Source organism: Syngnathus acus, chromosome 6 (genome assembly GCF_901709675.1).
Source record: "Syngnathus acus chromosome 6, fSynAcu1.2, whole genome shotgun sequence".
Lineage (NCBI taxonomy): Eukaryota > Metazoa > Chordata > Actinopteri > Syngnathiformes > Syngnathidae > Syngnathus > Syngnathus acus.
The window spans coordinates 3,683,196-3,707,568 of NC_051092.1; the positions used below are offsets into that span (position 1 = coordinate 3,683,196).

Consider the following 24,373-nt stretch of genomic DNA (forward strand, 5'->3'; position numbering starts at 1 on the left):
AATTGAATGTGCTACAAGCCTCATGGTATTCTTTCTTAAGGATTTATTAGCTTCAATGGCAAATAATTGTACTGCCAAGTAGATGCAATCTGAAAAACTCTTCGGCCTGACAGCACATAAGCGGTTCTTTGCTGCCCCCTTGTGGACAATTGCGCCACTAGCATAATCCACCATTTTTACACTCCACAAACAGGAAATACGCTTTATATTGTACATGGATGAGTAAAAGTTGACTTTTAAGATACATGGGTGCATCTCAATAAATAATATTATTTGATTTATTATTTTTTAATTTCTTGAGGGATGAAAAAGCTATAATCATGAATAATATTTATCTTTCTGTCTGTAATGAGTGAGTGTACATAATAGCGTGCAAAATGTTGCATTTATTTGTTGTATTTATGTAGATATGTAATCATGTATACATACCGTACATGTGTTATGGATGTATGACGCTTCATGTTGGCGCCCCCTACAGACTCCACAAAGATCACCTTGGCGCCCTCCAACGCTGACGTCAAAGTTGGTGAAAACGCCTGGATGCAGTGCGCCGCGTCACACGACTCCTCCCTGGACATCACCTTCATCTGGTCCCTGGACGGCCGAGTCATTGACCTGGACAAGGACGGTCAACATTACGAACGCACCCCGGTGAGAAACCATCGCATTCTAATTAAACGGCAATTTCTGATAGCATCCATCGATTCAAACCCTCTGCGGCGTGGCGGTCAGAGCTGTGGCCGCTGGCCACACACCACATTGGAATTTGATGGCTTTTACATAATCCTTTTTTTTTTCCCGCTCATAAAATGTGGTCGGCTTTGATTTAATACGGTTCAGGAAGTATTCATAACAGTATTTGACTTGCCGTAATGAGTTTAGCACACAGAGTTTGACAACGTTGACCAATCATTGCCTTTTGTAGAACGGAAGCTCGGACGGCGAGCTGATGATCAAGAAGGCTCAGTTGAAGCACGCCGGGATTTACACCTGCACGGCGCAGACCACCGTGGACAACGTGACCTCCTCGGCAAGCTTGGTTGTCAGAGGTCGGTCACCAACAATTTGTCAGTTGCTCCCCAAACAATTCGCATTCGCCACGCTGACGTTCGAGACATGACCGTATTTGTCAATATGTCCAAAAGACTTTATCTCTGGTGATGAGGATCTTTGGCGCCACTATCCAGGCCTGTCCAGATTCGGCCGCGGAATCATCTCAGTTTATTAGTGAAGCTGCGGGTTTGGAGTCAGGCTGATCCCTGCTATCAGGAAATGGGTTTTTTTTCCAGTGGAAGAAATGAGCGTTCATTTTGAAGGCCAACTGTTGGTCAGATCATTGGGCTTGTGTCAGCGTTTCCATCCGGGCGTCTCTACCGATGGCTTTAACTCAGAGGAACTTTTATAAACAAACACAACAAAGCAGTCGTTAAGGTGATCAAGGTTCCTTGAAAATGGACAAAGGGCTGTCGAAGTGCGGCAAGTTATTCATTCCATTTAGACTGCATACCTCCCCTTTGCATGCTAATACTTGATGTGAAACCAAAAAAAACATAAATACAATCATAATTAATAAATTAAATTAAATGTTTATAAATAAATTATAAAATAAATGAAAGAACATATATCTCTTAACATAGTTGGAAAATATTTGATTATCTGATGATAGCGTAATAATATTTCTTTGATTTTTGTTCCCTTTGTATAGTAATTATTAATATAATAAAAAACAAAAACATGCAATAAAATTAATAGTTACTAAATAAAAAGATACATTATGTATTTTTAAAATAATACAGTCTAAAATAAATTAGATTACAATATTATTATTCATTAGTTGTAGTAGCTAATCAACAATGGTAGTATTAGTGGTATTTATTTTTACTATAATTTATTATTATTATTATTATAACTTCAAGCCATCAAGCAACACTAACTCACCCCCCTCCACCTCCCAACCCCAGGCCCCCCCGGCGCCCCGGCGGGGTTGCGAGTGACGGACAAAAGCGACAAGAACGTAACGCTGCAGTGGAGCCGTGGAGCAGACAACCACAGCCCCATCTCCAAATATACCATCCAGTACCGGGACGCCTTCTCGCCGGCCGTGTGGAAGAACGCCACCACATGTGAGGACGCCGAATAAACAGCCCGCGGCTTTGTAATGACGAGCTATAAAGTGATCCGACACGCCGCTCGGCATGAAATGACACCTTCAAAAATGCTTTCCATAAATTGACGCCCTTTATTGTTTTAAAGAAAAAGTAAACAGAGCTCCTCTGTAACCCACCATCGATTTTTAAGACGTCAACCTTGTCTTTGTAGCTCCGCCGGACGTGGAAGGAAACGCAGAGACGGCCACCGTGGTGGACTTGGTGCCTTGGACCGAGTACGAGTTCAGGTTGATCGCCACCAACACGTTGGGCGCCGGCGACCCGAGCGTCCCCTCTCGCAAAGAGAAAACCCTGCCCTCCAGTAAGTTCATGCGAACGAGTCAGGGAACGGAAAAGCGCTATTTCGGTCCAGCTTTCCGTGCTGACTTTCGTTTGTTTTTGAGCGTCTTGAATAACTGCTCGGTTATGATGAGTATCGCAGTAAATACGACTCAGCGCTGACCTCTTCTGCGAGAAGCCCGAGCGACCGCACAAACCTCCGCAAATGAGCACTTTGAGGAAAGCGTGTTCCGAATGTCGAGACGACAATGAAAATCACAGACGCTCTTTCAAAACAAAAAAAAAACAAGTGGTGAAGGTGTTGCGCTTGGCACGAGGAGGAGATATTGAGAAGGATGTCGTGGTTTGGTAGTTACAGCCTGTGTGGGTTTGTACGCATTCTTTGCGTGCAGGCTCAGAGTTTTCGCTCTCTTGTCGACGTAGGTCCTGTGGTGGCGCCCTCGGATGTGGGCGGAGGCGGCGGTACCAGCAGGGAGCTGACCATCACGTGGACGGTAGATTGGGACTTTTACTTTTTGGGGATTGACTTCAAGTTTATCTAGCTAGCTAGCTAGATTTAGCTCTTTATCTCTCTATATCCATCCATCCATCCACCCGACATATGACATACTATCTTGCCATTACGGTCTTAAGATAATAATAATTAATAATAATAATGTCTTGCCATTACTGTCTTCCCCAGCCCGTCCAGGAGCAGTACTACTACGGTCCGTACTTTGGCTATATCGTGGCCTTCAAACCTCGAGCCGGCGTCGAGTGGACGCAGGTGACAGTGTCGGACCCTCAGGCCAAGCGCTACGTGCACAAAGATCCATCCATCGCTCCTGCTACCGAGTTCATTGTGAAAATCCAAGCGTTCAACAGCAAAGGGGAGGGACCCTACAGTCTGCCCCAGACCATTTATTCCGCACAAGACGGTGAGCGTTTCGCAGTGTGATGTCATCGTGAGGTCACAGGTCGCTGCCTTCAATCGATCTGCTGCTCAGCAAGTTCTCACGTGTCGATTTTGTGGAACGTTAATTCCCTCTTGAACGCGAGACCCATCTTCTGCCCTCTCCTCTTGTTTGGGGGAGGATTATCGAGATACGTGTACCTCGAACGGTTATTAACCTTCACCGACAAACTGTCGAGATAAGCACTCGCACGCCGAGTCAAGTCGGGTTGCCCTGGCAACACTTGAACGCAGGGCTTTTACTGCCCCAAATTGAGGTCGGGTGTCTGTTGCAACAAACAAGTTTTGTTTTGATGGAGGTCCTCTATGTTTTGCACTAGTGCCCACCGACGCCCCTGCGAACATCGACGGCAAAGCACTGTCTGCCACCGACGCCGTCGTGTGGTGGTTCCCCATCACGCAGAGCAACATAGACGGATACCAGGTCGGCGCAGAAACAGGACACGTGCGCGTGATTTGAAAACAAACAAAAGGCCAATCCATGTTTGGATCTCAGGTGAAGTATTGGCGGAAAAAGGAGGACAGTGAAGGCGGCGCCCACAGTGTGTCGGTGTCCAGTCGGGAAAACCATACCAGAGTGGACAACATGAAACCCGACTCCCTTTACCTCATCGAGATCCGGGGATATAACTCCGCCGGCTACGGCCCGGCCAGCGATCGCCTGGAAATCCGCACCAAGAAGCCGCGTAAGTTGTCAATGACGAGGCTCGGTTGCCGCGTGACATCACGCCATCTTAACCGCTGTTGTTAAAAAAAATTTCAATCAGCTCCGGCTCAAGCCCCTCGCATCATCAGTAAAAAGTTCAAGAGCACGAAGATCTCCGTCTCCTGGGAGCACGTGAAGACGCTGGCGAGCGAGTCACCGGTCAACGGTTACAAAGTGAGTACGCTAAAGCCTCAATCGGAAAAATCCCGCTTACCGACCCGTGTGCTCGACCCGCAGGTTCTGTACCGACCTCAACAGGGCCATTCCCCGGTCACGCTGTACTCGACCCCACACCGGACCATTGAACTCCCCCTCCACGAAAACGAGACCTACGTGGTGGAGGTCCGAGCGACTTCGGAGGGCGGCGACGGGGCTGTGGCACAAATCTTCATCACGGGTAATTCTTTTAGTTTCACCGCATTTTATGAGCTCGCTTGTAAAAGCGACACGTGTGTCTCTCAGGAGGAAGCGTCACGCCCGCCCGACCTCTCAGCACGCTCGGCCTGCTCCTGCTAGCCGTTCTCTGCCTGAACCTCTGAATGTAGCGACATCTTTGTCTTCACCTCCCACGTGAAGGACACTTTATCACGGTTGACCACCTAGAAAGACTTTTCGGGACTCTTTCCACAATCGTCCGGTTCCGCTCATTCCAACTCTTCCCCTTTCCGGAAGATTCTTGTGGGAATGGACGGAAACGCTTGGAAGTGGGCGGTCCTTATTTATCCACAAGAAGCTTCTTTGGAGGAGTACGAAAGGAGTTCTGTCAACTTTTTTCAAATATGCCTTATGTAAATATCCGCGCTTATCTTTCACAGATACGTCTTTCAAAATCACAGCAGTTCTTTGACATTTTTTTTGTTTTTTGTTTTTTTACACGAGGAAATAATCTGAGCTCAATTTGTGAAGGATAAGCGCACGTGTTTACGAGTATCAATATATTGTATGTCTTTCTTGACCCGCACTTCAGTTTCTGTTTGGTTGTTTGTTTTCATACTAAAAGTAAAGAAGAGCCTCGGCTAAGTGGGATACAGTCAAAGCAAAAAAGTCAAGATGGCCGACGTCGCCGAGACAAGACCGTATTTTCTCATGTAGTAGCCACGACCAGGCTTCTATTTGGGGTGAGGCATTTCTCGGAGGATGGCTTTAATGTATATATTTTAAATCATATTCAAATAATGAGACTTAATCATTTAAATGTTATTTTATTTATTAGATGACATAAATATATATATATATATATATATATTGGAAGGCATTTATTTGGGTTATTGGCGCGGTTTTCATTTAATCAAGCGGACGACCAACCCTGTGACCAATTGAGGAATCATTTCTATTCGATTTAAGGCTACTATTTGAGGAAATACGGTACTTTGATGAATTTTATGCTGCCAACGTTTACAGTAACAATTTGGGAAAAATATTTTCTCTTCCTATGCGAACGGACAAAAGTAAAGTTGGTTTTTTTTTTTCAATGTACTTTCTGTAGGTGTATTGACCATCTACGTTTGTCTTTCAAGTGTACTTAGGGTTGCAGAAAATGTGGCGATCTTTGAAAAGTCAGCAAGGATTCAGTTAACACGATACATACCGCCGAAATTTATGAAGCGAGTACTCGGCCACGAGCGGAGGAGGCCCTCAACACGCTGCTGACGCTGCCAAACAAACTGTTTGCTGTAACACGACCAACTGAAAAAGCACAAAAGCAGATGCTTGGATTGGAAAGTGAAGGGGAGGACGTGAAAAGTCATCTTCTGTCCTGGCGTGTCACTCCGAGCGACCTGAATTTATGACACTCGGCGCTCGGACGGCTTTGTTTTGGATGACAGCCACTCGCTTTGCAGGCTGCGTTGTCACATTTTAGCAGCAACTTAGACAGCGTCGACCGAGACAATATCTTGTATCGTTTGTCATTTATTCTTGTTGTGTGTTAATAAGTAAACTGGATTGAATTATTTCTGGACACTGAAGCATATGCAAGACCGCTGACATGTTCTTGTTTGTTGGCTCAAAGTTTTTTTTTTGCTTTGGCTGTATCATAAGAAACCCAGCAAAGGTTGGAGGTATGTTTGTTTACGTGCAAAGTTTCCATCAAGCAGTCCAGTACAGTTCAGTTCACCAGGGAACGTTTAGGATGGTTAGAATCCGACCGATCTCTGTCAAATCAGTTCGTGGACAACAGCGTGTACAGCGCCACCTTATGTGAGCAACTTGTATCGCAATAATTTGTTACAAACTGTAATTTCGGCTATATGATAGAAAAAAATCGAAATCAGTTTTTATTTTTAATTATATGTTCTCCAATTGTTATAAATAATAATAATTCTTGTTTTGAACGTGTGACGAAACACTGACGTCACAAGTGTGAGACTGAGTTGACTGTACGGCTGATTAAAAGTTCATAAATCATATCAGAAAGCCTGGTAATCCACTTATTCAGAGTCCTATACATTCTAGGATTTTTATTTAAAATAAAAAAATTAATAAAAAAGTGAACTGAACTTTGTACTGCTAAGTGGAAACAAAGTTTTCGCTTTGCCCGCAAGAGTCACCGTTTTAATTCCCATAACAGGACAACATGCCTAGCTCCTACTACTACCATTGTGTTATTGTTATAAAAAAAGTGTCATTCGTCGATTTTCAACTTTTATTTGTACAATTTTAACTTCCCTCAATGCTGCGTTCGGATGTGATGGTGGCCGTACGTGCTTTCCGTGTTGTGACCATCCACCGCAAAGTGCTTCTCCCAGTTTGCCCCCTTCCATGCAAGAGATGAGCGCAAAAAGGGTTGCCAAATGCATGATTGCCTTGAAAGTTAGCAACATATTTTTTCTTCTCACGTTCCAAGCTGTGGCGCTTACATTGTAACGTGCATGAGTGATACATTCCATCCTGCGTGGCGTCCCTTTATGGCAACTGAGTGTCCCAGCGAAACGTCGTCCGTGCTTTAGTTGCCTGTCATGAAGTTTTGGAGGCTGTTTTTTTTTTTTTTTTTCTAGAAAGAGCATCTAAAGCTTAGCACATGAGGGATCAAACTGGAATTGTTCTTTGACTGGGCAAGAAACAATAAAAGTGTAGTTAAACTATTGCTTGTGTCCATCTTGATGATTGAGCAGCTTAATTTGATTCCTTGTTGAGTTTGCCAGAAAGAAAAAGGGGAAAAAAATCTTTCCATGTTTTCTTTTTCCTCGTCACAGTTTATCTTTACTGCTTTTGAATCTATAGCAGATTTTGTCATAGCAATAAAAAATAGAAATGAGTGCATCATTTATGAATGAGGCTTAAATGACCAAGTTTTCTTTGCTCGGTTCAAGAGCGGACGATGATGATTATATACCAAACATTCAACGGATTTAAGATGCATTTCATCAATCTGTCAAAATGTCGGCGCCATCTTAAGCAAAAACATCTGCTGGACTTTAGTGTCCTCTCAGGTGTCCAGCAGATGAAAAGAAGATTTATGATGGCACTTAGCCTCCTACTTCAAATTCAAACAGATAAAATGGAACATTAAGATGAATAAATTAAGAGTGGCTTTTCATTACAAAGAAAATATTTGGTAAAAAAACATCAATTTGACAAAACATTGAACTAGTTATGTTTAAAATTATTTTCAAAATTATATATTTTTTATCATTCATAGGTTTAATATAATCAAATTGATACATTAATATAATTTAAAAATAATTAAAAATAAAAACATTACTCTATTAGTAAATGTCCGTTTTTTTTTTGGGAGTGGGGAATAAAAAATAAATAAAAACAAGTAAATAATTTCAAAACTTTTTCCACCATTAACATCACCTGTGACACTCAATTGAAAAAAAATTCCCTAAGGAGCAAAGTAAAAATAACTGAGATGATGTGATTGCATAAGTATGCACACCCTCTTCCAAATGGGATATGTGCATGTGTTCAGGATCAACCAATCACGTTAAAATCTCTAAATTTAGAAAAAAATATTAAAAAGGTGGGGTCAGAGTTCAAAGGAGCAGTGGGTGGTGAAAAGGTGAGTCTACGCAATGACGTCACACATCTCTCCACACGTCCGGACTGCGAACGCTTTCGAACCTTCCAGTGTGTCCAAACTTTTTGTCCCGAGCGGAAGCAAACTAAAACCATGTGCGCCGAATGCTCGACATTTTGCCGACAAACTCCGTCAGAGGCGAACCTGGATGAGAGGATGGAACCACAGACGAAAGGAGAACCGGCGAGTTGTCAGCGGGGAAGCGGGCAGCCCCAGCCGGGCGAGGGCGCCTCTCGGGCTGGAGCGGACTGCCTGGAGCAGCTGCTCGCCCTGACTGGCGCCCTGGAGGAGAGGAGATCCGCTTGGGCGCAGAGAGCTCGACTGTTGGGGCTGGAGGGTGTTGAGCCGCCGGGGGATCAACTCTGGAGGCTCCGTCAGTGTTTGGCGCACATGGACAGCATTGCACTGCAGCTCTTTGACTATTACCAGGTAAGTTTGCATGACTTTTTCATCACAATGTGGGTTATTTCAGAAATGTTCTTGTCAGCAAAGACGGAGTAGGTCATAAAAAGCAATTTATCCATTGCATCAACTTTGAATGTATTCACCATTTTGTATATTTTGGTTAAACCCTACCATGGCAGATGAAAACAAAAGATTTCAAATTTTGTTGATTAAGGAATAAAAAAAGGTAACATTTGACCACATTAGTTAGAAATCAATGCTGATGTTTGTTTTTGTAAGAGAATATGCTCAAATTTAGTGATACTGTTCTGTAAAAAACAATTAATCAATGTGTTTTTCTGATGAGAGTACTTGACTTACAATTTTCTATATGTATTTTTTTTTACATCAAGACTATGACATCAACTAGATCAAGTTAGTAATTTGGAGTGAATGGAAATGCCGTTCCCATTTACTAGGTCGCCATCACTTACCAAAAACTGTACAGAAATAGAACACAATTTAAGTCAATTACGATGACAGGTTAATTTCATTCCGCACAGTGCAAGTGGATAGGCGACTCGTCAACCTCTAAACATCTGTGGCGTGAAGACGACAAATTGACTAGTCTGCAACCAGAGTCGGTTTGAGTCACACACTCCATTCTGGCTGAATACTTGGAAAAAAAAAAACACAAGAGGGGAATTAAATGGGAGCAGCTTAGTAGCCATAGTTGTTTTTAAAGTGCTCGATAAATAAAGCTGAGTTGGCGTTGGTCTACCAGAGCAATTTACTTTGATGATGTAATGTCTGCTGAGTCACATGACTCAAAAAAAAAAAAATCTTCTAATCATATTTTACTGCCAGGGTGTGATGACACAACTTCATAGCTCACAATTGTACAAAATTGTTATCACCATTATTTATTTGGGGGATTTTGAGCCTTTTCAAATCTTTCTCGATGCCTTTCCGTTTAATTTTTGACTGCTGACTTAGCTCAGTCTGAATATTGACTTTGAAAATCAAGCCTGCATGTTCTAACGAAACTAGTGGCATCCACCCAAATGTATGTGAAATGAGTTTAGGGGATGTTTTTCTTTTTCCTCAGCAGATCATGTATCAGTGTCTGGATAGTTACTTTTTGTGTGTGCAAAAATTAGTGTCGTGTTCTCGTACCACTTGTGAATGTTTTTATGCCTGTGGAGTCTAAAAACTACAAACCCAAGCGATAATGTCAGGCACATTAAATAGCTTCTATAGCATTGGTGTCAAACCCAAGGCCCGGGGGCCCAGATACGGCCCGCCACATCATTTTGTGTGGCCTGCGAAGACAAGGCACGCTGTTTTTTGAGCGGAGCAAAAATGGACAAACCCACCTAAAAAGTCACTTTTTTTTTGTTCATTGTTGGGATTCGGTTGCTACCAACAAACAGCTGTCGTACGCTAGCAATTTGTTGTCCCGCTTTTGAGCTTCCTGGAAATGCCTCAGTGTCGGTTCTGCTCCGTTTGTCACTTGACTAGGAATTTACATCTGAGCTGTTTATCCCTCAAGCGTCACTATTTCCTATTCCCACTCCAATTCAACTGACATATGCACACGTCAAGTCCTTAACGCCAACATGAACGCGTGCGCTAGCATATTGTTTCTGGACGGATTGGACTCGGATGAGCCACTCCTCTTTAATGGCACATTTAACCTCACGCTGCCCCCCGTTTCATAGACGTTGGTTTGGCCCACGCGTGGAGCTAATAATGCATTATGCTGACATCAGGATTATGACAGGCTGAGGTTTTTAAAGTCAAATGCTTCCATGTAGGTTTTCGTACGGCATGTTAGCGTTGGCGTGGACTCCGTTGGGCCACGCTGCTCTGTTGTTCTAGGCAGGAGGTGTGAAAAATGAAACGTTCCAAGACCTCCGTAGTTGTAGCGGGAGGTCTTTTGGGTGATTTGGTCACTGCTTCTGAAAAAGGACCTATTGTTAATGGCTGATTTTCATCCAAACCTGATCCAGATTTGACATAAATTCAATATTAGATTTAATGTGGGCTTGTTATATTTTATAGAAGGGCGTAAACACATTTTTTCCACTTTTGTTTTATCATTTTAAAGAAGTATGATCATGCTATTTAAGGCTTTCCACAGATAATTATGAGCATAATTATTTATTTATATTATAGTTATTTTTCTTTAGATGCCCAACAGGCAAATTTCAACTCTCAGGAAGTGCTTCGTGAGTGGAGCAATTCATCATCTTTCGGGCAAAGCTCAGCTTGTTGGTCTTGTTTGCTTTGCAAGCTTGATGCACTTACCAGGTTCCTTTATGGCGCGGTGACATTTTTCATACTCTCAACAGCTCAAAGTATCTGGCCTCGATTAAATCCGGCTTTCAAGCATGAAGTTTTTACTCTCAAATTAAATTTGAGTAGAATATTAAGTGGCAAAAGTGTAGTTTGGGATGCAGGCGCGCTTGAATCTGTTGGATAGTACTCGTCTCTCACGCCCACTGCGATCTGGCTAGAATGTAGAAAGTGTAATGATGCCATTTGTCCAGCAGATGGCAGAAAAACCACACTATGGATAACGCACTGCCTCTTTTACAAACAGGTTGCAAGGTGGATGGATGCATAGTTGTATAAATAAAAAATAAATAAATAAATTAAATGAGAATAAATGAAAACAAATAAATAAATAAATGTTGCAGGGTGTACCCCGCCTTTGCCTAAAGCCAACTGAGAGAGATTCGGGCTGACCGGCAGCCATAATGAGGAAAAGCGTTATATAACCGTCAGACAAGTATAAAATGTGCTGAACCGCTGTATAATAAAACTGCTCAAGATTGAAAGAGTAACAAAAACTACTCACCATTTGATGACACCCTTGATGACAATGCTGCGCATAAACATATACATAAAGTAATAAGGGAGCCGGCAAGGATCTCAAACAAGCAAGTTAATAAAGCTCCAATGAAAATTTCTCATATGGTGAACAGTAAAATGCCAAGCTTAATCATTCTCCTTTTATTTGTTTTGCTCTTCTTTCCTTCCAGCCCCACTCTCCCTTTCTCCTCCACCAGACAATTTTATAATTATAGATGCTTCCTTTGGGTCTTGTTAAGTGCAAACTGTGCTGGTCTGCATCTTCTTGTAGCGTTTAATAACCTTTGGCCGCTGGCTTTGGGGGGCTTTCAAAAGAAAACACTCTACTTTCATATTGATAAAAGTTAAATCTTCCCACTGTCTTATTGTATCATGCTACATAATGCGGCATACACATTCTTTACCAATTTTTAAAATGAGACTCGTGTGCATTTACTGTGTTGTAGTACCAAAACTGACCAGTAAGAGGCAGTGTACAGGGCATTCAGACTGTTGGCAAACACAAAAAACGAATTTTAAGATGCTAGTTAGCTGTGTGGTTAGCTACATTTCCGTTATAAAATTTCCTCCCACGTATATTTGTTCTTTTTTGCGATCAAAGTCAGTTAAGGCCGTAAAACAATCACCCCTTCTGCTTTCCCGCTTTGTCGAAATGAAATCAGTCACACTTCATTTGCTTTACGTAATCTCATCGAGCCAATTCTCATCCCTGGTGCCTAACATAACCACGCTAGCGGACGGGTTGGATCAACAAATGCTTGCGTCCGCAATTTGGACTCTGGATGGGCAAACAATGATTTCTACTTGTTGAAAAAGCTTCCGTCGGCCCTATCGAGCCCGTGGGAGATACACGAGACAAATTCGCTTTCCTCCCATTAGTCTGCAGCAGCTGTTGATTAACTTTCAATAGACTCTCGCTCGTTGGTTTCCTCCTCCTTGCCCTCTTAATGAATGCCGGCGATGATTTGGCTGCCATTGTCTTTCCTCATCACTACAAATAGCGGCTGAGTGCTGCCGCACAGCGGAATCAATAGCGCCTGACAGAGCCGCTCTCTGCTTACTGATGACAACAATTCGGGGAATTTTAAATATGATTTTTTTGTTTATTTGCGGGTGGCAAACGCGTGAAGAAAACGATTCCATCATATGGAATTCTCTTTGTCTTGACTTAGCTACCTTTTCCAGGACGAGCCAGCGTGATTCATCATTTTGGTTTCATCGCATTTTTATACCCCGTGTGTATCAACCCCCCCACCCTTCATATTTTCTTCTTTCCCTCTGCATTTTAAAGCGATCTCAAAGATCCCTCCATCTTATCATTGTGCATGTTTGTATACACCAAAAAGGCCATGAATCAGACCTGCATTTGCACTCTGCATAATGTCTCATGTTTGGATGAGGAAATGTGGGGGATCTTATGAATAATACAAAGCTGCTCAGTCTTGGGTGCCAGTATGGGTGATAATAAAGAAGGTTTCTATTAATGTGGGCCAACCTGGAGAGCCCTGTGCATTAGCTGCGGACGGCCGGTGATAAATCAGCCGTTTGCACGGCGGCTCGCCTGGCGCTGGCCAATCCCTGCGGTGGTCTCCCGAAGCTGTGCCACATGATGAGGCGAGCCATTCGCAATACCCTCCTTACCCGGCACCGCGCGTCTCCGGGGTGGCTTTTAATCGCCACAAATGGGCGGCGATAACAACTGGTTGTATTTCACGCTCTGTCCGATAGTTACGACCTGCTGTAGATTTTACGACAAGATGTCAGGTTCCTGGCATAATTGGCTCTTCTATGTGGATTTTTACGAGTCTGTTTACTCTGTGTAGAGCACTCGTCTCCGGGATGCTCTCCTCTGGGTCCGCTGGGTTCTTCAGCTGACGTCTGATGGGGGAGATTTTGTGAGGATCCGATTCTGGGTAGCCTACTGATTGATGCGCCTTAGGCGAAAGCCGGCAGTCCTCGACGTGATCCGAGACAAACTCGGCGCGTTTACGTGTCAGCAGAGTCTCGCCGCTGATGGATGCCCGCTGTCTGGACGAGTCCATGACTATCTTTCACATATTCATATTAGGAATGAGAATAATTTTGTATAGCGTTTGTTCAAACAGGGGGAGTCGACGCCATTTTGAAGCAAAGGAGGAAAAATGAGTCTGTTGGACTCAAATACTTTGAGAGTGAAGCTGTGCCACCATTTCTCAGATAAACACGACAATAAAATTGAAAGTAACAAAGACGGAATAGATTTTGTTTGCTGACAAAGTTAGAATGTTATCCTTTTATTTGTCGTATTCACTCTTGGAGTACTCACCGAGTACCGATACCGCGAGTATTTTTGATATATAAAATTTCAATTAGCACAATGACTAAAAATTGTAAACAAAAACCTCTGTAGCAATTGATTATGTCAAGCTGACATACTATACCGCCAACTACTGGTGAGGATGTCAGATTTAAGTATCAGTAGCCGGTATCGACGTTCTCCACAAGTACCGATAGCACGTGTGCTTAACATGCTCAATTCGGACCGGCTGCGCTTGGAAAGTGGATGGTTTCATCAGCAGATGAGAAAGCATTAAAAATAATCTGTGTCTGTGGGGAACACTGCTGCGCATCTCTGAAGCCAAGGAGCCGTGGCAGAATTAGTTTTGTCTCCTGATCTGCGCGTCCCTTTTCATTACTCTGTGTTAAGTCTCTGAAAGCCGTGTTATTATTCAACATATCTTTTCATCCCACTCCCTGTCACCGAGAGTGGCACCCAGGTAAAAAAAAATCTGAATTATAATCACTGAGGTAATCTTCAATTGCTACGTTACAATTTTATTTTCGCGTCTTATTAAACTACAAAGTATAAAGGACCTAGAATAGACACCTGTGGTACCCCATTTAAAAGATGTCAGTGGCTTCCGATTAAACTGGAAATAAGACTCCTAAACTTGAGACTCCAAAAAAAATCCCCCTATCTGTCACAATAACAAACAAATTAACCTTTCTCGCCAACTATAAAAAGTGTGAGAAATGCCATATTTTTCTCTTGTAATTGTTTTGAAAAGAACATAAAATGTAGATGATGGATTCTGTCAACCTCACAAACCAGGTTCTGGTTGGATTTACGGTCGGAGATGTGACCTTATCACACTGTCGTGAGTTTCTATGGTGTTCATAAATTTGGGGGGGGACCTGTTATTACAGGAAGGGATATGTCAGGTAGTATGATGTTCCCTGCCCTAATCACGCTTCTGCAGACATTGCTTTGTTTCCTAAAGGTTAACCGAGCCTCTGGAGTGTTGCCGGATATCTCCCCAAAGCCACCCCCAGCCGCTTTATCTCTGTTGTGGAGAGAAGTGAGGCTTTTATGGGTTTATAGTTTTATGTTTTCTCCATTGGAGCTTGTCCGTCAGCAATAACCTTTTGAAAAGTTTTCAAAGCTGCGCGTTTTAAAAGCTAACTTTTATACACGCTTACGAGACCACACGGCGTTTTCCAAAAACCAACGTTGAGGGGGGTCAACTATGTTCTCCTATTTTGAATCAAAATGGAATGTTTTCAGATTTTCCTACTTGAGTCAAGGTAGCATCATATTTTTTTGATAATGTCAAGAGGTGACAGAATGTACTCGGCCTGTCAAGCGGAGCTCCCGACGGAAGACAACACCTGATGTTCCCGTAGCGAGCGTGGCGCACTCGGGCTTCAGTCACTCCTTTTCATTTTCCTCTCCGACGTTGCCTATGTGAAGCGACTCCCCTGTGTTTTATGACACACCTCACCCACCGTGTGTGCGTTTGCGTGACAATGAATGTGTGTGTTTGCCCTTGTCGGGTTTGGTGCCGCTCGTGCGGACTCCTGCTGTGCAGCGGCGGCGCCGCACCTGCTGCACGTCTTATCGCACACATCAGTTCAGAAAAATACTCAGTTGTCAGCGTCTCAGACTCACACACACACACACACACACCTCAATGAATAATTAAGAAGGCAACCGTGTAGATAAGAGGCCAGCGTACCTGGAGGAATGTTTTCCCGTCACCTTTGTGTCAAACACATTTGGATTCAACAGGATGTGTTTTTGTACTTGGCTTCATGTCAAAGTTCTGGAAGCATGAGGCACAAAAACACTTGGTTGAGTTAAAATGATATTTATAGCTTTTTTTGGGGGGTTTCTTACATACAATATATTCCAATCGGGTAAAGATGATCTGTCTCAAGTGTGAAACTAATAACGTTATAAAAAGGCTTTTTAAAAATGATTTATTTATTATTATTCATTTATTTATTTGATTAAAAACTGTAAAAGCAAATATCTATGTTTACGTATATTTGTAGATGTCGTCAGTGTATAATGGAGGACGCTGCTCTCATGGCAGTCGTACCGCTGAGAGCCATTAAGGGGCCAGTTTTTTATGACATTCTGGATTATGGATGCTTTGTGCGTGCAGCTTCATCTGAGGTCATAAACGTCGGCCCAGTCAGCAAACTTGACTCATTATGAGACATTTAAATGTAATTATTTATTGATAACGCTTCTGATCTATCGTTCCGGTCGCAACGCAACCTTTTGGCCGAGGTAAGCAATATTTGCTAAATATTCTTCAAGAAACGAGATTTTATTCTGCTGTCAAGAAATCATAATTATTTTCATTATATTCCAGTTGTATTAAAATATAGCAGCAAAGAGACGGAAATAGTTTCAACAAACTATGTACTTATCCATAATTCATTTAGAAAAAAAAAAATCATCACACATTGATTTCATGGAGCATGTAAAGTTTTACTGGCCATGTGATGAGAGACTTTGACTGAGTGCCAATGAAAGTGTGCCCGCTTGAACATCGGTCAGCAGCAGAATAATAAAGCCGTTGAACCGACACGCTTTATGAAAGACATTTTTGCTCACTTAAGGTTTTATTAGGCTACAGTAAGCCGCGACCGAGCTCGGGCGAGCTTTGTTGAGGAAATGACATTAGTTCAACGGCCGACCGACTGTTTTCCGAGATGAGCGCTCACTTGTGTATCAGTTGATAAACTACTTCAAAGCCGTTCTTTACGTTTCGAAATGTAAGCTGATTAAAGATAGCTGAGGTGGAAACTCAGACCTTAATGAACATGATCATTGAGCTCATGGCTAATTACGTAATTGACTTTTCTCGGTCTTGGATTAATGGCGCAGACGAGCTCTTTGGACAGTGACATGGGTAGCAAGCCTATTATTCAAAAACAGCAAGCTAATATGTTTTTTAAATGACTTTGACATCCCAAGCAAACGTTTTATACATGTCAAAAAATGCCTACATCAAATTTGTTCCATACTTTTGTATAATTGTGTTCTGAGTTGTTGGTAAACGTTTGCTAAAGAGCTAACTTAAGTGGCATCGTAGCAAAATAGGTCATTTTTTTGCAACCAGAGCAATGCGCTAATCAACAGCTCTCTATGTGTGTTTCCTCGAAATGACAAAATACTGCTTGCGACTCGTCAGAAATCATCCAAGGTCATCTTGCTCCTCAAGAAGATTGAGACCATGCACTATTTCATCAGGATATGACAGGATATACCACTTCTAGCTCAGTGCTTTTTCCTGCCAAGGTGAACGAAACAATCAAATCAATCACAGAGATATTTATCTATCAAAGAAAAGACGGAATAAGATCCACTCCGTTGGCATGGAAACCGGATATTTTTTCACAAAGGCATGCCAGGCACTATATTACACAAACAATTTCTTATCTGTCATTAAGTTTGAGTGGAGGTTTGGGCAGGAGCTCTCGTTGAAGTTTAGAGGGTGGTCTGCTTGATTATGGGTGAGCCCAGAGGGACGGGCCAGCCCGGGCAGATAAAAGGAGGGTGGCAAGAGCAACGATAAGCACCATCCATCACTCGCAGCGATGGCACGTCAGCCACTTTTGCACGCTGTCGTAAGCTGACGGATGACTTCTTCCATGGGGATGGAGACGTTGGAGGGCTTGTCATTACTGAGAGATGCCCTGAAGCCAATGTGGCGAAACCCCGAAACTGGTCATGGAAGTTGGATTGTTGAAAACATATCATGATCAACTGTTTTAATTTGGATGTTTTTGCAGTCCTTAGCTTGTTGAGGATTTTTCAAAGTATGTTGGCTCCCTCTACTGGTACATTTTTGTTTTTTGATAAATGACAAGCTCAGTCATCTAACCGTTAAATTGAAATTTTTTTTTTACATGGAATTAGCATAATTCGTTGTATAATGGCTAATTTTGATAGCTAACTTCAAAAGAGTCTCAGTTTGATTTAGTTCGGTGAAAAGATACCATAATTGTCAATTTGCTCAACCTGTTGTGTTTATTATGCAACAAAGTATCGTGACAATCTTGAACCACAAAGTAAATCATTGAGAAACTGCGCTTACCAACATGGTGCTACGTTTTGATTGGTTGTCAAGCTAGCACATGACGTGGCGCTAGGTTACTAGCATAAAACCTGAATAGAACTCCACCATGTCTGACTTGTGTGATTGTTGCGTTGAAAGGCCAAACGGTTCCATTTAGTAGATGCAGCTGAAATCTGCATTTGTCTGTTGCAAAAGTTAAAATAAGTTTCCCAGTACGGTCATCGTTTCTAGGCGATCCCGCTAACAAAGCAGCGAGAATATAACCCTTGCCCTCTCATACTAGAAACAAGTCAGCAACTATGGATGTTTTCCTGCATCTGGCGCCACACGGAAGCAAAATAATCGATACGGATGTGATGTTGGATTCCTTTTTAATTAGGCTATCAGAGGCAGTTCGAGGCTATTTACCATCTGCGGAGCGCCGGGCTCATTACCTTCCCTCGCCAGGTTTTTGTCGTGCGTCTGGAAAGAGATGTAGGAATACGAAATACCTCGCGCTGGATCGTCTTAATGCACCGCCTAATTGAGATGGATATGTTTTTAATGACCACTGCCGGCTCGTACGAGAGGAAAGAGCATGAGGCGCTAATAAGGATGCTTTTGCTGAAGGTTGTGGTTAACGTTCCTATTTGGATTTCATTTGATATCCTCTGCATTTTTTTTTTTTTTCTTAATGATAGCGGCGGTAATTGCAAGTCTAATTCGCTCTCCCGCAGTGGCTCGCTGCACATTCCTAGCGCGAAGGGAGAGCAAAGGTGCTAGCGGTTAAAAAGCCGTGACACCGGGAGCTCATTTTGCTGTTCACTGTTTGACAAAGTGCTCACCCTGCTTGTTATTGACAGAAGCGGAGGCCCCGGAGTGTTGCTGCCGTTGACTAAGAGGCATGCACACCGCTCCATTTTGCGGATTAAAAGATAAACATAATTAATCCTCTTTGGGTCGATTAAATCGCCCCGCATTAATGTTGATGCTATCGCGGGCCGCCGTCATTACAGTGCGCTGGCTTGATCAATGTGTTTGCAGAAATGCTACAAAATAGAAAACTCCAGTAAGTCAGAGGTAAGAAGATAGATAGCCCCCCCCCCCCCCCAATATTACGCTTCTGTTTTCCATAAAACTTTGCCAGGGCCAATTACATTTTGGTGCACATGGGAATAAACGCATTGCGATACTTTCTTGCTAGCCTTTAGCATTACGTCAAACATGTTTATGGAAAAAAATTATTTTTGGCATATCAATCCTTACATTTTGACTGAGATCTGCGCTCGACAGAGTGCCTTTTTTTTTTTTTTTCCCCCCCTGCCGTGGCACCATAATAGTGACCTGCAGAGAACCAGCGGCCGCACGAAATATGGCTATGATCTGAGCGATGGAGCGAGGCGTTGTGTATGTCACTGGGCCTCATGTAGCACAAGAGATATGGCGGCGTGACGGCTGCAGATCATTAGGGTCTTACAGCCGGGAGAATAGCCTTCAGTCAAGCATTTATCTCTGCTCGTAGGCTCCGCCGTTGAAAAGTCTTTGTTCGCCCTCTGTACCGTTGATGGAAGCCATTCCTTTTACGTGTCCTCTGAAATCAATGTAAAGAATGATTCTGTCAGTCCTTCTTTTTAGTCCATGCCGGAGAATAAAAAGGAATTCTTTTCCCCGTGCCCCCCCCCACCCCACGCACGTTTTTTTTTTTTTTAAATGATCCAATTATCCTTGAAACGTTAGCTTCATTACAAATGCACATATCTTGTCACCTCATTACCGTACCATCGAATCTTCCGACTCCCTTTCAAGCGAGTAGCCCTTAATTAGCTTCGTTTTCAGTCGTCTGGAGGCTTCACCTGAGATAGCGACCGGACGGCGCTCGGACCGCCGTTTCATCACGCCGAGCTGTGTTCAAGCGCTCGCCAATTCAAACTCTCGAGGAATCTCGGCAGAAATACGTCTCGTCCGTACAATGAGCATGTCATTGGGTTGCCCTTTATGTATATGAATGGGAGGCCTTGTTGTGCATGTCGAGCAGGATCGTCATACCAGACTGTAGACATTAAGGTGTCCTCTGAGAGTCCAAAACAAATAGCTTCGCTAACCATGACCTGTGCTCTAGCTGGTTGTCATTGTCTTCTAAGATTCCAGGAAAATGGCTGCCGTTCTTCATTTCTGAACAGTTTCGCAGTCACAAACATACATACCATAGCTGTAGCGCAATTAGTAGTTTGCTCAAAAGAGAGAAATCATAAATTCAAATAGGTTATGACATAAAGTTGGCATTTAAATTAAAGATGATTTGAGCAAATTTGGTGTGTTAGCCCAATACCAAAGAAGTAGCTGTCAGTTTCAAAAAGTTAGCGGCCCCCACTAAAGCTAATCCTGCGGTAGTCTGTGAAAAAAAGACTTTGCTAAAACGGAATCAGTTCGGACACGTCCACTTTATGCTGAAACAGTCAGGATTTGTACTGTGTCCAAAACGTTACCATGAAGACGATTGCTGATTACAATTGGGCAACAGTTAGCTAAAACATGAGCAAAAATGCTAGCAATCAGTTAAGCGACAAGGAACTTAAGGATAAACTTGACTGGAGTCCAAACTATTTTGAGAAAAAGCGTAAACTTGACAATGCCGCAAACAAAACAATAACTGTCGAAGCTGGAACACGGGCTAATCTTTTAATGTGTTTTTGTTTTGCTTGTTGTAAATGAATGCGACACTCGATGAGGTTGTTGCGCTTCAATTATCATATTTTCTCAAAATGCAGCCTGTCTGCATTTTAATACACACTAAAACAAGGCTTTATGTCCTCCTGTTTTTTTGGGATGCTAATGTTCCAAGTACCAAAATGAAAAGTGCAGGAAAATGAAAACGGCTGCTTTTTCTATTAGTTGACTCACACAGATTCCTCTCAACTCTAATTGAAACCTTTTTTTATGTCGGCTTTAGAGTCAATAATAATAACAACGTCAATCAAATCAGTCCCTCATGCAAGATTCCAGACTTTGCATCCCCAGTCCACCTGTCCATTTATTCATTTAATTCTAAATCCCATTTTCATGAGTGGAGGAGACCTTTCATTCGGTATAAATGAGATTGCTGCCGGTTGCCATGGAGGAGCACCCTATCTGCCTGCGTGGTGGTGGTGGTGCAGGGGCTTGGGCGAAGTGGGCGTACGAGCAGGAAGGTTAGACCGTGGACTTGATTACTTTAGGGCTGCCACGGCGGAGGAGACCAATATGCCGTTTGTCCGGCTGCTTTTTTTCCCCCCGATGCCGAGATGGACTCTGAATGGGAGGGCGATGAGCTTCTCCACTCGGGAATGAGATTGCTTTCATTTCCAAAAAAGGGGGAAGCCATGTGAAGGCAATGCACCTACAAGTTTTTTTTTTAAGGTTTTTTTCTTATTTGAACATAGACATTTTTAGATTCAATGTGATGTACGTCTCTTCGAATGGTCTCTCTTAGTGCTTCAGGGCCTTTGTTGGTGGAGGGTGGTCTCCTGGGTGGGGTCAGGAGAGCTTTGGTGGTGATCCTTCCTCTGGCGGAGCTAGTGGGTGGGTCACAAGGGCAATGGACCCCCCTTGAAATATGCTTGGACCCCCCAGGTGCCAGTCCAGATAATTGATTTTTGGGAGTCTTTATCAGCATTTTGTGAAGAATTTGGGGGTTTTTGCAGACCCCCCCCCCCCCAAAGAAAAAAAAAAATCCTAGCTCTGCCACTGGATCCTTCCTGTTTTGTACAGTAGCCCGCGATCAGGCGGCAGGGCTGCGACATCAACTAATACACACACGTACACACACTCCGTATTTCATTACTGTGCTGCTTGAACGGCGAGAAAATTGGGATTGATGTTGAAAGAGGGGGAACAAGGAGGGGAAATAGTCTGAGGCATGAGAAGAAACAGGCACTTTGATAGAATATGACCGCCCCCAAGGTATAAAGAATAGGGTGCGGGGGGGGGGAAATGTGAACTAAGGAAATGGAAGGTGTCGAAATATGAGCTATTTTCTTTTGATTGCAGTCCTGCCTCGCTGATGTTGGGCCAGATAACGGCTAGCGGGCAGTGTTTGGTGTCTGTGTAATTAAGTGATATCATTGACAGATATGTATATAATATCATTACTGATGCTATCGCAGGCCCACGCTTCCTTTCTCTACCAAAGAAACAAATACCAGCCCGCACTTTGATTTCCTATTTGTAGCTTCACGCCGGTCCTCCTGGAAAAGGTCCGAGGTCTCTATTATCCGTTAGCTAAGGGAGCGCATTAGCATAGAAAAACACAGGGTTATCTCCCACGGCTTAGTTAATTGAAGTTAATCAGAGGCAGTGTTTCAGCGCGTGGCGGTTGTTGCCAGGGTGAGTCGCTCTTTGTTCCCTTCAAACACCTCCAAGGTTCCTAATTAAGCATCCTGACACTCTGACACCGAGGCCTCTCCTCAGGATCGACTTGACAGTTAATTACAGCGCCAGGCGCAGGAAGCGGTGGCGGCGACGACAGTGGCGGCGGCGGCTGAGCCGATACGACGGCACGGGTGATGTTTGTTCTGGCTCTCTTTGATGAGCTCAAGTGAATTCGTTGAAGAGTGAACCACCACCAGGAATGCTTAGTCACTACTGAAGATACCGCACGCTCGACGGACGTGTAAAGCGACACCCCAAATGGCGTTCACTGGGATTAAGTAGCAAGCTGTTGTGATTTTTGAAGTTGGCTAATTTACATAATGCTATGCGCGCGAGACGATGGCGTGACCTCTCGTGACTCAAGACTGGTTTTATTTTGGTTAATTGCCTTCGTGGAATATTATTATATTTTATGTCTGGATTGGATTTTCTCAGATAAACATCCAAAATGTGGGATTTTTTTTTGCTGAATATAGAAGAAGCATTTAAAGTAGTTTCCTCCCCTTTAAGCATCTTTAATGCTTCATTTCTCACGATTCTTTGCCATTGGACGAGGATCCCAAAGGACTTTTCGGAGAGCCCAGGAAATTCCCAGAAGCAAACGCCACATACGGGCAAAGTCCAAAAATTTTAATTGCTTGTACAGAGGAGTGAAAAATAGCAATAAATGATTCGCTTAAACGGTCTTAGCGTAGGTTGAAACGGACGCGGTCGACATCAGCGCGTGTTGTTTACGCCGGGAAATGGATGACTACAACAGCTTTTACACTCACAATTAAATATTATGTGCGCGGATCATTTTTAGCCAAACTGCCGTTTGTCTTTTATGATGCTTTATAAAGCCTTTATGGTGACATTTAGCAACAAATGCCATACATTTGCATGTCATCATCACATTGAAGTGGATGTGGCGTTATGAGATACATAAAAGCTGTGTGTTCAGTACAGAAAGGATGCTTTTACTTGGTCATGAATACTTGGTTTTAAACCGATCATACGATTAAAAGTGTCCTATGGTACAAAACAAAATTACTAAAATATAGAGTGAGGTATTAAGGCATTTATTAGGGGCAGACATTATTACAAATGGATTATTTAAATTTGATTCATAGGTGGGCCTCAATTCTGGTTATGGCTCCAAAGATAATCTTATCAGATTATCCTGCCATGTTACATTCAGATCTTTTTTTTTTTTCCTAATTTTGGCTATGGCTAATGTCGGCCGACAATGTTCAAATCCTGCCCTGCTTTATGCAGGCTTTATGAATTGTAATTGCTTAGAGTACATAAAATAAACAATCGTCCAACATTGGTCGATTATTTTTAGCCGATTAATCGATCGGGCCCTAGAATTGCTTATATTGTCATGGAAGACAACACGAAAATGGCTGGCAATACGAGGAACTCTATTATTTTCCCCATTGCTGACGCTGCCTGCCATTTTATCGCAATAATTCCGAGCATGTTCAAAAGATTCCACGGCCATCTTGAGTTACGAACTATCTCTCGCATAGTCTGCTATGGGGATGATGTTGAAAAACCGCCGCATGCCTAATGAAGCAGAGACATTTTTATTTTTTTATCACCCCGCAGTTACTGGATCTGCCGGTCAGCCACCGTAGCCAATGGTGCAAAAAATCAACACCAAACAGGCAGCATATGCGGCGTCAGCGTCTTGAGGCGAGATGTTTATGAGGCCTAAGATGAGGATCCGGTAAATCACCGCTTGTAATCGGGGCCGTTGCCATCGCTCGCGTATAAGATGACTTATGAGTGATGCTCGTCGTATCGCTCGCCCGTCGTACCCTTCATTCACTCACACGGCGAGCCGTGCGAGGCTATCACCGGCGACCTTGCCGCCGCGCCCCGGCTCCAGGTGGAAGTGATAGATACTCGCCCTCCATGACAGCCGGGCATCTTCCGAGAAGAAAAGCCATATTGATTCATGGGCCAATAAATACGGGCACAAGCAGTTTTGCTTCACTGACTCCGCCCTCTCCATTTAGTCGCCCCTCTCTTCCTTTTTAAGAGGCAAACCTGTAAAAAGCTTATCTGACGATCGGTGCCAGGCACGGCGGTAGAAACAATGGCCGCTCACGGGTACGAGGCCGGCGGAATGAATGACCTTAGCGGGTTGGATAACCAAAGGGCCATTCCCCTCCGCGTATTAAATATCGATCATAACAATTCTAGAATGGAGTCATTATTTTCTTTGGCGCGCCATTATGGAGGTCCTTGGCACTG

General features: G+C 43.2%; 2 protein-coding genes across 3 annotated transcripts in view; both read left to right on the forward strand.

Moving 5' to 3' along the window:
• The window catches only part of cntn1a (contactin 1a), a 31,228-nt gene extending 23,867 nt beyond the window's left edge, over positions 1–7,361 (forward strand). For both annotated transcript variants that reach the window (XM_037254474.1, XM_037254473.1), the window contains exons 14-24: positions 479–651; positions 926–1,049; positions 1,962–2,123; positions 2,320–2,469; positions 2,871–2,941; positions 3,130–3,364; positions 3,720–3,823; positions 3,896–4,085; positions 4,167–4,279; positions 4,343–4,502; positions 4,568–7,361. In XM_037254474.1, the coding sequence (XP_037110369.1) occupies positions 479–651; positions 926–1,049; positions 1,962–2,123; positions 2,320–2,469; positions 2,871–2,941; positions 3,130–3,364; positions 3,720–3,823; positions 3,896–4,085; positions 4,167–4,279; positions 4,343–4,502; positions 4,568–4,644 (1,559 nt within the window). In that variant the 3' untranslated portion in view covers positions 4,645–7,361. The remainder of the gene's footprint in view (positions 1–478; positions 652–925; positions 1,050–1,961; positions 2,124–2,319; positions 2,470–2,870; positions 2,942–3,129; positions 3,365–3,719; positions 3,824–3,895; positions 4,086–4,166; positions 4,280–4,342; positions 4,503–4,567) is intronic.
• Positions 7,362–8,139: 778 nt separating this feature from the next.
• The window catches only part of LOC119124466 (PDZ domain-containing RING finger protein 4-like), a 64,902-nt gene continuing 48,668 nt past the window's right edge, over positions 8,140–24,373 (forward strand). The window contains exon 1 of the mRNA XM_037254475.1: positions 8,140–8,558. Coding sequence (XP_037110370.1) covers positions 8,223–8,558 — 336 coding nt within the window. The 5' untranslated portion in view covers positions 8,140–8,222. The remainder of the gene's footprint in view (positions 8,559–24,373) is intronic.